The 14,500-nt window shown below is 41.8% G+C and overlaps 1 protein-coding gene across 1 annotated transcript in view; it reads left to right on the top strand.

Annotated features, from left to right (window-relative positions):
* Positions 1 to 14,500, top strand: part of babam2 (BRISC and BRCA1 A complex member 2) — a 117,893-nt gene that overhangs the window by 76,425 nt on the left and 26,968 nt on the right. The window contains exon 7 of the mRNA XM_049596461.1: positions 760 to 869. Within this exon, the coding sequence (XP_049452418.1) occupies positions 760 to 869 (110 nt within the window). The remainder of the gene's footprint in view (positions 1 to 759; positions 870 to 14,500) is intronic.

A 14,500-nucleotide genomic window follows, 5' to 3' on the forward strand; every position in this document is an offset into this window, starting at 1 on the left:
TGAAATTAATTAAAGAAAAAAGAATTACAGTAGAAAAACTTCCACTTTGGGTCCTGTGGTCTCAGAGTCAGTGTGAATTGATACATTTAATAAAACAGAAGTTTATCTATGTGGGTTGACATTTAAAGGAGCTGTATGTGACATTCAAAGCTTATCTATGATTCAGAATCTCAAGGCAGGATTGTCTGTACATGGCTCTCAACATGGAGGTGACTGAGCTGGCAGCTGGCAGCTAAGCGTGCTAACTCCATAAGCAGCTGTAACAGCAGCAACAGTACTGACAGAGCTAACAGTCTTAACAAGGGGTGGACCTGGAGGGTGGGTACTATATTTCAATGATGCTGCCATCCAGCTGTTAGCAATACCACTGTATGAGCCCAGTGCAAAGTGGCAGCGATGAGCTTACCAAAAGGATACACAGAAACCCCAACGCACATACACGGCCGGACCGGCTTGCCACAACAAACTGCAGAGAAGCTTGAATTACAACACTCACAGGGGGAGTGTGACCTTATTCTCTACTCAAGGCGAAATCCCTCCGCCATGTCTTTACATAGCAAATGGATGTTTGCTGCTATATTAATCCTCTGAATGTTGATATCCTACAAACTAGTTCATTTCATGCATACCCTAGCCTTAACTCTAAAAAAACTAAAGTATGGACGTCCCGGCTGTGGCTCTGAAAATGAGTCCCAGCTTTATGCCTATGGAGAGCGTTTTCACTATCTAACATTACAAACCTGGCTTTGTCTCTCTTAGGACACAGCGCTGGACCCTGGAGAGGACGTGGCCCTTCTCTCGGTGAGCTTTGAGGATGCTGAGGCCACTCAAGTGTTCCCTAAACTCTACCTTTCCCCCAGCATTGAACAGTAAGCAGAATGATAAATAAGTTTGCTTTTGTTTCTTTATCTTTATGTTTTGATGGGGATGGTAATTTGTGTATGCAATCTGTGACACCACAACGACAGGACAGCAAAGGGCCCGAGCAACATCGAAGTTAAACTGAGATTACCAACCTTTTTCTCCATTAAGAGTATATGTCATGGACTCATAGGCTGTTTTACCGTTGCCGTCTATATGATTTTGTGATGATGATTTGTACTGTGTCTCTTCGTCCGTGAAAACATTGTGCGTTATCCAGTTGCATTTTTGAGAAGTACTGCCAGAAATTTAGGATTTATTGTCCTTAGATCAGACTCATTCCTGCAGTATGAGGCAAGACTGAAAAAGTCGCCAAGTTTGTTGCAGTAACTCCCTAATAAAGACAGGCTACCTTTAGCATCACTGGGAGGGGCAGGGAGGGTCAGCCAAAGGTGACCACTCATTGTGCTCCTGATTTCGAGGATGCAAGATGTAGTTGACGGATTAGTGTGAGTGTGCTGTGAATCTAGCGACATATTATGTCATTGTGAATAATCCCACATCCCAGTGTCTGGACTCATCAGTCGGTTCCTCAAAAACAACAAGGGAAGAACAAAAAAACGAGATGGATGACACACAGCGTCTGAGCTAGGGATGACTGGATGTCTGCAGACATCTGGGGTGTTAACAGTACAGAGACTGTGAGCGTGTGTGTGTGTTTGTGTGTGTGTACATGCAGGCTTGTGTGGAATGTTTTCTGTGAGTCTGTGGGCACCGTGTGAGTGGGTACTTCGGCAGTGTGCGTTTTCTCTTTGTTCACATCCATTGTTTGTCTTGCTAGATTTAGTGTGTATGTATGTGTGCATTTGTCAGTTTACATTTGGGTGTGTGTCTGTGTGTGCAGATGAGTGTGTGTTTGGATGCACGCATGCTTGTGGGTTTTTCAATATCCCAGATGTATGTGTCTGTTTTCATACGTTTGTGTGCGTGCACCAGTATTTGAATAGGCTTCGCTCTCAACACAAAGTCTTTGTAGGTGTGGATGTAGATAAGGGTGTGTGTGTGGGTGTGTGTGTGTGTGTGTGTGCGCACATGCGTGTGTCTGCGTGAGAGAGAGAGAGAGCCAGGTATGGGCCCACTCTGACCTCAGGGCCCCACGGTCTGGGCTTTCGTGCTCGGAATAATCTCAAGCTGATGTTTATTTACAAGCACACGCCCCGTCGCACCAGGTTAAGAGACCTCTGCTCCCCCTCCACCACCACCCCCACCACTCTTTCTCTCTCTTTCTTTCTCTCCCTCTCTCATCCCCCCTGTCTCACCATGTTCCTATTTCATCCCCATCGTCCATGCTCCTCTGTGGCTCCTCTGTTTTGTCCTCCTCTCCAGTTGTTTGTATTTTTGTAATAATCAAACCCTTCCTCCCCTTCTCTGTCTCTTGTCATTTTCATGCCATTTTTTGCACATTATCTGTCTCTCATTTACTGTGTGTATCCACTTATCTCTCGCTCTCCAGCATAATCGCCAAAGCAGATACATGCACACACGCTCCTCCTCTCCACTATGTAAAAAATGAACCCTGACAGGACCTTATCCCCACGCAGGAACTGCAACAAAATACCCTAATTACACCACACAAAACAAAGGTCACCTGCTTGTCCTACATAATCCTGTTTTTTTTCCTGTGCTGTGCATGTGGAAACGCATCTAAGCAATATGAGAGACATATCCCCTTTACAAGTCACAATTCTACTAATTGTGATGTAGCACAACCTCCAAGATGTGTCTTTAAATATGTTAACTACAGTATTAAGTGCACAATGATCCAAGCTTTAGCTTTAACATGAATACATATTTATGCTCCCTGTAGCTCACATGTGTTGAGCATTCTTGGTCCTATAAAATGGCCATGTTTTAACAAAGGATGTGCTGTTTTAATGGATAAGATTAGGTATTGTTTTCCTTGATACTGGTGCTTAAATGATACTTTTTAAAATGGCACCAATGCCTAAATGGTGCCTGAATCGATGCTTGTTTTCAAAATAAAGCAAAAACAATAGTTGATGAAGTTAAAGAAAAGCTTTTTTTTTTTTAATTGCAAAGGCAAATTTAAACTTCCAATTAAAGAATATTATACTTTAAATTATATTTAATTATGTAAATATGAAGAAATACAAAACATTATTAACAAATTCACACAATAAATAAAACCTAACCCAACTACAATGATTTAACACTGATAACAGTTACAGTATTATAACAGCAAAATACATTTTGAGTTGTGATCCAGAATTGTGTCCTTAACTCAAAGGAGACTCAGCAGCCAAACATTTTTCTATTGTCTGTTCAGGAGCGGCTGAGATTGTCACTACAATGAGAATAGCTGGTTCACATTAAGTGAGCCTGGTCAGGTTTCAGTGTGAGGTGTGAGGCTGACTTTGCTTGCTAACCTTGGGGCTAACCTTCTTCGCTTTTTATTCAGCAGATAGCATGCAAGACATAGGAGCTTGGCTTGGGTCTTGAAGAGTTGTTTCTTTACTGACAAACAGCCTGAACCTGTATTTTATGTTTAACTCCATACTCCCACTGTCAGGTTTCTCCATCACACGTGCGCTCTATCTCCCTCAGCTACAGACTCGCTGCACACACGACTTGGCGCTGAAATGAAGCACCAAAATCTGCATTGTGATTCGGGCCAGTAGGTACTGGTTGCCAAGCTGAAATTCGTGGGAATCTTTCTGCATAGAAAATCCCAACTCGATTGCAAGAAAAAAATGTTGCCATTGAATGTTTCTGCAAACCACTGATACGTTACATTCTATGTCGTGATGAGGCAAATACGATGAAATTTTACATGTCAACAACACTGCGGTTAACATGTGGTTATGTTTAGGCACAACTACTTGGTTACGATTTGGAAAAGATCATGTTTGGGCTTAAAAAAAACAGTTATAGTAGCACAATCGCAGCTGGAGAAGCCGTCAGAAAAAAAAACATTTTTTTGTTGTTTTTGCTGTTCCCACTGAAAAAACAATGAGTTGTCACTAAAAATTACCCACATTTGATGGGTAAAAAGCCACTAGAAATACAGCAGTGACTGGCTAAAATCTTTACGATTTTGTTGTTTGTTTGTCTCGACAATGGTCTGCAGTGGTCTGCCATTAGCAACCATCTTGCCAAGGTGTCATGCCATCCACTATTCCCTCCACCTCCTCATGACAGTCAGCCCATATACTACATCTCTTTAGAAACATTGATAGAATATGGAGAAAACATTCTAATGGAAAATATTTGTGGTTTGCAGAAATGTACAATGCCAACATTTTCTTCAGGCGACTTGACTGGAAAATCCACTTGGTTAAAGAGCCTTTCACCAGGAGCATTGTTATGGTGTTGAAACTACAGACTACCTCGGGCTCTAGATATGTGTATGCATTACATATGTCTGCATGTTTTACGATGGAGCTGTGTGTATGTTTGTGAAGAAGACTGACCTTAACACGGTTCCAGACCAGACTGATGCTGTTGCAGTGGTGTTAGAGGCTCTCTCCTCCTTTGCCAGTTGCATGAGGAGAACAGACAGAAGGAGGCTAAAGGCAGTAGAGTGGAGAGCAGGAAGTGGGGAAGCTACGGCGCTGGGGATGGAGAGGGTTGGTTGCTGGCGGAGCGGCGGGGGGTTAGATGAAGGAGGAGAGGCTATAAAACAAACCCTCCACATCTAAACCCTCTAAGAAACATCTCAAAATGCAGAGGCTTAACAGTGCTGCACTGAGCCAAGCTCTCATTTACCACCTCTCGTCTCCTGCTTAATGTTGCCTCTTTGTCTTGATACATTTGCACATATGCATATCAAGGCCGTGTATGAATATGCTCCGCTACATGCCTTTGTGCACCTTTTTGTCAGCTGTGTGGGAGTGTGTTAATTCATGACCCAGGGCGAAAATGTATGTCTCCTTCACCGTTGTTTGAAGACAAACGATTGCATGTGTGCGCGAGTTCGTGCATGAGCGCATTTGTATTGCATTCATCGTGGATGCTACTTAATTTAGCATGCAGATGTGTGCGAGCCAGCCTTTTGCTGTACGTGTGTTCATGCAGATCTGTTACCCTGTTAGTTTTCCTCCGTGTCCTTACTGACCCTTGTTAGTCTTTGGTCTTGTGTAGCTGCCCATTGTCTCTGCTTTGGATCCAGTGAAGAGGAAAACTCATTTGTTGCAGTCTTCCTGCACATTCTCTGTTTTTCTAGCAAGCATTTGATAGACAGCGACATTCAGTAGCTTCAGCATTAACCCGGGCTACCACAAATGTTCGCAATATCATATAATGCCAAAATCAAATTCACATCAAAACAGCTTCGGAAATTGTTTAAATCAGTTCTCATTTTATGAAACAGTGAATGTAGCAGCTGTGGACAGCCACAGAAATTGGCTCAGTTTGAGCTTTGGCACCACTGGATTTCAGTGTTGATACAGGCTGTCATATTAACTACATCTATTCAGTGTCAAAATGTTCTGAGGTTCTTTATGTCTGCAATCTTTCTGTCATTCTACATTTAAAAAATCCCTACAATTTTCTTCTTTTTTTTTTTTTTGTCTTAGCAGTCATCCTCCATCTGTCCACGCATCTCTTTTTCCCCACATTGCTCCTTTAGTCACTATACTGTCAATGCACAGTTTGTTTTAATTCACCTTTTCCAGTTTTTAACTAACCATCCTTCCCTTTGGAATCCTTAAAGTCCAGTTCAGACGAAAGATTTGGGACAAGACGAAACTCTTTTAGAATGTTGCATTGAAAATATGTACCTGTGTGAACTGGCTCGTCTAAACTTAAGGCTGGTTTTAGAACATATGGCACATCACCAGTTTTAACAGCCAATCAGCTTGTAGTGCAGTCAGCTGGTCAGGTCAGTAGTCAGCGTGTTTGCTTGTAGTGGCATTCTCTGACAAGAGCCCTTTGTCCCTGCTGAGCCGGTGTCCATCTCATTTAGATCCCCGCTGCTACTGACATATGTCTGTCTCAGTCCTCACAGTGTGTCGGTGTTGGACGGTGAGTTGCTGCTGCTTATGACTGCCGAGTGCGCATGTCCCATATAGACACACTCATAGAGTACTCAGTTGTTACTTGTACCTGAACAGCCAGAAGTTTGAATGGGTGTACAGAGTTGTTGCTATGGAGACCATACACCATCTCGTCTAGTCGCATTGGTGTAAACTGGCAGGTTATCAGAACGTTGTGGACTGGCACATTGCGAGTCGTCGCAAGTTTCAGCTAGTCTTGTCTTCAATCTTTAGTCTGAACTGGGCCTAAGATTTCTGTCCTAGTTGATTTGATGACACAAATGGTCGATGTGCAGATCAATACAATGTCAAACACTTGCTGTACAGCTACTTTGTCAGAAATGCAACAGAAGCCACTGTAAATGTTTATAGTGCAGCCAAACAAAAGCTTCCATTTTAATTAGATACAAGCCACGTGACAACTGAAGTTTCTCTAGCATTATATGGGCAACTCTACTGTTGGCAAAAACAAGTCCGATTGTATAGAAGCCTATGAAAATATGACCCTACTTCTCACTTGATTTATTACCTCAATGAACATTTTCCTGATGAATTAATGGTCTCAATTCCTAGTTCGAGTCTATTTCAATAGACCATGAGGTTCATTGTGTAAATTATGGTCCCATGTAGAGTAAAGTAGATGATAAAGCAGAATATGGTTTTAAGAGTGGCTACCTTGTGAGTGACAATTTGCTACCAGGAAGACCAGGATAGAGGAGGGGATAGCAATGTGTCATTGGCAATGTTCCAGTCAGAACCACCCACTGCTCCTCCACAGCTCCACCTTCTCTTCCGAATATGGTCACATCGGGCTCCAAAAAACCAAGGTGGCGACGGCAGAAATGCACAACTCAAGGGTTTAAAACGGTAGTGCACAAACCAGTGGTGACACCACAGTGGATACGTCCACTTCTTTTCAATGGTATTGGGCTCTGAGCAATGCCAAAACGTGGGTGATGTAGCCTTAATGCTGCGCCTGAGCTATTTGGACGAACATGAAAGACTGAAGCTGCTGCTTTTGCTTCACTCCATATGTAGATATTGTGTCAACAATTATGTGCTGATATTAAGAGAAAGATACAGAAAATGTTGTTTTGTTTTGTAGATGTATTATTTGATGAAGCGCCACTGACAGCACTAACCACAGTGACAAACACATTATGTTTCCTTGTTTAAATCAGATTGGGTTTTGACACCGCTGGATTTCATTGTTGGTACAGGTTGTCATATCAACTCCATCTATTCATTGTCATAATGTCCTGGGGGTTCTTTCTGTCTGCAGTTTCTCAATGTACCTGTCTTTCCGTCATTGTATCATTTTGTCCGTGGTTCAGTTTTTTGTTCATCGTTCTGTTGTTGTTGTTTTTGTTTTTTAACTTCACGTATTCCAGTTTTTAACTCTTGTCTCCTCGGTAATATCTCTACAAACCCCCCCACCCCTCCGCTTCCCTCCCGTTTTTCACGTCTGCCGCCTGTCTCTTTTCTCTCCATCTTTCTCCATTTTTCTATCACTCCCTCTCCTCTGCTGATCCCTCTGGCTGATCCTCAAAGGGAACCGAGAGAGTGAGTGGGACTTAAAAGAGAGAGAAGAGCTGTGCTCTACCCAGCAAGGTCGTCCCTCGCTCGACTGAAACGCAGCAAGGAAAAAAAAAAACAACACACGGGAGAAGAGAGCTTTTCCCTCACTCTCCTTTTCTCTTTCCTCCACCTCTCTACTCTTCTCTTTCATCACTCCTGAGTTGTTTGATATCTCACTTTTACTCTCCTTCAGCAGGGGCTCGGATCTAACAGCTCTGAACGCAAACTCGTAAGCCCCCTGAGCTACAGTGTTATACCTCTATTCCTATTCCCTCTTCCTCTCTCTTTCTTGCTCTCTCTGTTACTTTTTCTTCCCTTGTCTTCAAACAGACCATCACTGTAATGTTTTTGCCTTACGGAACGGCAAGGGGGAAAAAAAGATGTCGAAATACCCCGACAGACACCCACATTTTTACCAATAATGTACAGTGTACGTAGACTGTTGCATCGGCTCCTTTCTTTGATGGGACTGTACCTCCATGTTTGCTTCTTTACCTGCAGAAATGATCGATGATGAGAAGTCAAATCACTGCTTTTCTGTAGCTTACAGATTCACCTGCTTAAGATTCAGTGTTCATTTGTTATATAATTTTTTACGGGCCACCTAGAAGAAGATATATTGTGAAAGGCATGGTGTTACGCTGTGTAGCTCCTATGATTTCCCCTCCCTCCCCATTTAAACTAGCTGTTAAGTGTTAAATAGATGTAGACATTTAGAGAATGTAAAAAATGTCAGCTTTGGAGGCGGCAGAAATTGTTGTCAAGCCAAATTATTTCTTTAAGCACTAGTGTTGCAGTGGAGGTTGTGCTATGATCAGCCCCCCCCAAAAAATAATGCATTCTAGTATAGCTGTGAAACAGAATAGTTATGAGAAAGGTCAGTAGTAGGGTCGCTAGTATCAAGTGGATTGGGAGCATTTTAGCTTGGATTTATAAACCAAACAGACAAGTTCAATTAAAGATATGAATAGCTATCGGATTGGGCCGAGAATTTCAGAAGATGCAGATGAAACATATTCATCCCTGTGGGATTTTTTAACATCAATCTCACACAACACATCAAACTATCTCTGCAGAGCTAACATAGATGAGAGTTTCCTCCTGTGGCTTTAGGCATTACTGTTTTTACTTCATTTTTCACCATTTCTCTGAGCTGTATCTGATAGTACGGGGAAGCAGCATTAAGCGGTTATTTACACATCCTGCAGATACAGTACTAAGCGTCACCGTCATTCACGTGCAGTCATGTATGTGTCTACCTGACAAATGTAAGACCTGTATTCACTCTACTTTTAGCTCTGTTTTGCTGTCTAACAACTCCTGGGGGAAATATCTGTCTCTTTAGCTTCTAAATCCTCTACTGTGTTGATCAGCTATAGTTATTGTGTCTGTATACAGTGATTTTTTTCAAAAGCTTTGAAGGGCTGGCCTCGATGGCCAAAACGAACACCAATGGGGCCACTGACACTTAAACAATAAAATGATGTGCCAGAAAACTAAAACAATGAGCTTAGTAGAGTAAAGAGGAACTGCACAGTGAGGATATCCTTCTCTGTAGGTTTGTCACTACTAGTGACCCCTTTCACATACAAGTAGTCATGTGATCCATTTTTAATATAAAAATATTGATTATAGATGCTCTAAAGAACAACTACATTAGTGAGTATTAACATTTTGTAGCTGGGGCCATCGAATGTTTGGTATTTTTGGCTTTGAAAAATGACTTGGCTCAGCAATCAACCATTAATCAACCAAAATAGAGACAGATCGTTTTTCTGCCACATTCCTGATCCAAGACCTTTAGTATTGGGTATAATAAGGCAGATATAATATTTCTGTGTACCCAAATGTTGAAAATGTATGTGATCTGACATAACTTTTTTTTACCAGCTACTTGATACAAACACTGAAGACCGTGTTTCAAAACTTAATAGTTGATAAACTGAACTGGAGAATGTGACATGTAATTGGCACGAAGCAATCAGCAAGAGACAAGATGATATCATTCATTCTGGGTTGTTTGTCTACTCTGAATTGTACAGTGGTGTTGCAGAGTGAAACCTGTTTCTCTTTTCTCATAATCAGCATTTGGCTTACCACAGTTTATTTCCTGTTTATTTAACATGACTTAGCAAAGAAAATGATTGTTCAAAAGAATCTTTATTCAAAAACAACCAAAGTTATTGACACTTGCAGTCTTTGGAAGGCTATCTTAACTTAAAACTTTGACTTGTCTGCAGCTACCCACCGTGCCCCTGGCTGCATATCTGCTGTAGATGCATTGCCACTGCTTTATTGTTGCAAATATTATTTACTGTGCTAAAACCACACATAAATGACTAGTCTACAACAATGCACAGGGTCGACCAGTGGTTTTCATAGTCGACTATTCTGTGAAACCCTTAGATCCTTGCGATTGAGAAAGAGAGACAAGAGAGAACTGATTTGCTACCATTAGAGTTTAGCAAATTTTGCCAACCCGGGTGTCAGAACAGAGTCAGTCACTGGTGCAATCAGATAATTTTTCACATTCACACACTCTATTTTTCACTCTAATATGCAGTGAAATGCTGGCAGCGTAAAGCCTGGCTGTCATTAAGGAGAGCAGCACTGCAACACCAGCAGGCTGAGGTGGACAGAACAGCAGAGTAGAGTAAAGAAAGGATCAGATTTTCATCAGCTTTATTTTTAGTGGACATCAGTTCGTTACAGTTTGCCTGGATCAGCTCTGATGCTGACTCTTAGGGGTGGCTTGGGACATCTCTACTTCCTTTTTATTTAAAAACAAAAATCTTGTGTTCTTGTTGTTAGTGCTGCAGAAATAAAGTGCTAATTAGCATGGCTTGATGAGTTCTTGTCTGTTAGGCCTAGTCCACACGTGCAAGGGTATTTTTTAAAACATAGCTTTTTCTATGTGTTTGGCCTTTCATCCACACACAAACTGCAGTTTAGGGCACTGAAAATGAACTTTTTGTAAAACTTCTTCCAGGTTGGAGATTTTCAGAAACTCCATCAGTGTTGACCATAGACTATATAATAAAGATTGGCTGAATCCAAATGTCCAGCCTTTGGACTTGCAGACTGAGCCCTTGTGTATGTAGTGGGACGTATTTACTGCATCATGTAAAGTCTGCAAGGGCAGAGACTGCAAGCGGCTGATAGACAGCCCTCGAGACCGTTTTACTCGTTGCCGTGGGAACGGAAAACAAAACTATAGCCGCTGTCACATTCATATATATATATATATATATATATGTCATATAAGTTTATGAATAGTGCAAAAACTGAAACGTGTGTAAATAAGGACAGGACTATAACTCAGTAAACTGGGTATTACTGACATAAGAAGACCTTCTTTTGCTGTTTTTCGGCCAGTTTTTAGCCTATGTCACTGCACAGCCTGAGAGGCTGCAATAATAAAATGCACTTATACATATATCTGTTTCATAATGTGGTTAAATATTATTTCTGGCTCACACAATTCAAGAAACATTTTAATAGGCCTTACTATCAATAACTATGTTACACATACATACGTTTGGTTTTTTTCTTTTGGCAGTTTAAAAACCCCACAATGTCACAGTCGTATTGCAGTTAATTGTGGATTATTAAACCAGTGAAGTCTGCTGAAGTCTGCACCCCAAGCGGACTCTCTGGAAGTCTGCAGAAAGTTTGCTTCAGGCCCCTTGTGGACAGGATGAATTGTGGATTTGGACAGCCCTAAGCACTCCCAGACTTCCCGAGAACGCACACGCAAAGTCGGTAAGTCTGCAAGTGCAATGAAGTGAAGCCATTTGGATTTAGCCATTGACGACAGGAAAGCTTCTCAAACGTGAAGCCAAAACATCTTGATCGCCCCCTGGTGGCAGGCTGCTATTAAGGTCATTCATAAACCCCGCCCCCTCCATGTTAGCAGATGGGACATGGGCCAAACTAGAAAATCAAGGTAACCGGGAGGTTACTTGATGGGGTTTGACGTCATAATTAACGGCTGTATGTTTCAGTTGCTGTGCTCACAATCAGTGGTGCTGTACGCAATCCTTCGGATAGGTGTGTGGGCAGGAACTCGATACCTTGGAGATCGCTACTATGCAGACTCTGCTGGATTTATTGGAATTGGCTGGAATTATCAGCGCAAGATCGCAGCTTCTCTATCCAGGATATTTTGACTTCATGTACAGTTGGAGGAAGTGGATACGCATTGTCCATCTTTATGTAGAGTCTATGGTGGTGACATGTGGACAGTGAAAAAGCAGAGTACTGTGTCCATGGTTGTCACCCTGGTGAGGTAGAAGTGCCAAAGCGGTTTCTCTGGCTCAATCCTCCTGGATGAGAAGTGGTCCAGTCTTCAGTGTTGAAGTGTAGACAGGGAAAACTGAGTTTTTGGCTTTTTCTCAGGCTCGTGATTGGCCAACATCTAATTCTTCTTCGCTGCCTGTTGGTTTGGCATGCTCTTAACAGTGCTCCAGTTGTGTTTTTATTTGGATGGAGGTTTTTTTTAAAACAGGGCTTGTGTGAACGTGATATTTTTTGAGATCAGAGGAATGACCCCGTTTTTAAAAATACCTGCGTATGTGTAGACCAGGCCTAGCAGCGAACAATTGGAGTGATTAATGAGATTGTGTCATTGCAGCTTGCATCAGTTTCAGAGAATTTTAATCCACAATTAATTGATTCCAAAGCAATCATCAGCAACCAAACATTGGCAAAATCTTTTTTAACCTTTAACCTCTTTTTTTTTTAATGGTCTCCTCCGACCATTTTGTTACCAGACTCATCGCTCTTTTCATTTTCACTTTTACTTCTCGTTTACCTGATTGTACTGTGCCCATGAGATGAGTTGGATACATCTCTCCTTCCCCCAGAAAACCTGCTGCATGGCATAAAAGAATCGAGTGGGCACCGTCTCTGCCCCCAAACCAGATTTAGGAGCCCAGAAAAATCAACACAGAGAGACAGTTTTAGGCTGCAGTGCACTAATGTTTGTGTATCTGCATTTGCCTGTAGGTGCCTGTGTGTGTATGTGTGCATGTGTGTGTGTATGTGCTTGCCTGCCTGCCTGCCTGCCTGCTGATGTGTGTGAGTATGTATGTGTGCATGTGCCTGTGTGGGTGTACAGTTTGTGTGTCCCTTCTCCAGGGTCTGTAGAGGTGTTTTATAGCCTTTGAAAATCTTTGCATTTCGATCAGATATTTTTCAAGGTTTTGTGAACGTCTTGTCACAGTCAGAAATTGTCAGTCTGATAAAATAAATTCACCACTAACCCGGCAAACCCACTCAACAGTCTAAGATGTCAGCGCAGACACTTCTCTCAGCCTCGGCAGCTCAAAGCTCTCTGCCACTTTTTCCTCCTCTCTGTCTCCTTGAACACTTCTGCACTGTGTTTTTTCTATAAGTCTGTGTAAAGTGAGTTCTGTGATGCTGCTTTGTTATTGGAAGTACGTTCTCCTCAATATGTAGGCCATCTTAAATCTCCAGTGGTTCATGTACAGTATGTGTCTATGCTGAATATCTTCATGAATGCCAAAACATTAGATCTGACCCGCTATGTTCATTAAAAAGCTGCTGTAAAGAGACCAAGGCATGAAAGCAGCATGACTGAATTTACAGTGTCTGTTAATAATAAATGTGTTATACTTAGAGTAGACATCTAAATGCAGACATGTATATTTAAAAGAACGGAAAAGAAATTAGATCACATACAGTAATCATGTCCATTACTGTGTAGTACAGAAATAATAGACATACACACATTTTCTGCTCTCAGTAGTTTTATTAGATGTGTATGTGTTTGTGTGAGAAACAGAGAAAGATCTCGCCCTCTGAAAACCCTTGAAAAATTGTTTGAAATGGTATCATTTTTATTAATGAAAAAAGAAATACTTATGACTAAATAAGTAACACTCAAAATCAGTTTCAGAAAAAAATACTCTCAGGTTATTCTTTATTAAGAGTTGAACAGAGTTTAATAAACTTTGACTGGCAGTGGCCTAGAAACATAATCTAATATCACCACAACTGTCACCAGTTTGTGACTTCACCTTGTCCCAGTTTAGCCCCGCCCACCTTAAACCGATGAGAAGAGCGCACCAAAACTGCTCTAAATGGCTGATTTTTTCATGGTTATGTTGGACCCAAAAAATAGGTCCACTGGGCCTTTAAGTCAAAAGCATTGTGAGTCTCCTATGTAGTACACAATGTGAGCTAGGATTTGTCATCCCACAAGTACATTCAGCTTCAGCCCTTCGTCATTAAGAGCCCTAACACACCAAGCCAACGGTCAGCCATCAGTCAATGTTAGGCTGTTGGTGAACATCTGTCACTCTGTGTGTCCCGCACTGTTGGCTCTAGTCGGACCTTAATGGCTTTAATTCGGCAGATTTAGGATGTTGAATCAACACAAAAGACAGCAGAGCCTGTTAGTGAATGAAATCACTCTGATTGGCAGTTCAACTCAGTGCACGAGAAGTAAAACCGAAGTGAGGAAAGCAAGCAAATAACTAAATTCAAGAGGGCGTAAAATGGGGTTGTGTTGCTAACTGGCTAACCAGCATCTTGAATCCATCCTGTCGGTCTTCGGTTGTGTTGCTAACTGACTAACTAGAGTCTTGAATCAATCCTGTCGGTCTTCCAGTTTCCCTATTTGAATGATGAATACAGACTACCCCCACGTGCTGTTATGGAAAGTAACTTCTTCTCATGCAGACACAAAGCGCACGTGTATTGGCCATTGGCTTCAGTCTTTGTGTTTTATCCAGGTGCAAGTTTTTGGCTGAGACACAGGCGATACAAGGAGACGTAACAGCCAGCCCTCGTCACTATTTGTTTTTTTTTTTTATGTCAGTTGGTGTATCTGGGTCCTAATACTTCCAGCTTTGGATCAAAGGACTATGAGCGCCACAGTTTGGAGTCTCGCTGATAATACAATATATTTTGATCAGTTGCATTTCAGCTACACCAGACATCAAGACGTCAAATCTGATGCAAAAATTACCTCATCATCAGAA

The sequence above is a fragment of the Epinephelus fuscoguttatus genome, linkage group LG14, assembly GCF_011397635.1.
Source record: "Epinephelus fuscoguttatus linkage group LG14, E.fuscoguttatus.final_Chr_v1".
Lineage (NCBI taxonomy): Eukaryota > Metazoa > Chordata > Actinopteri > Perciformes > Serranidae > Epinephelus > Epinephelus fuscoguttatus.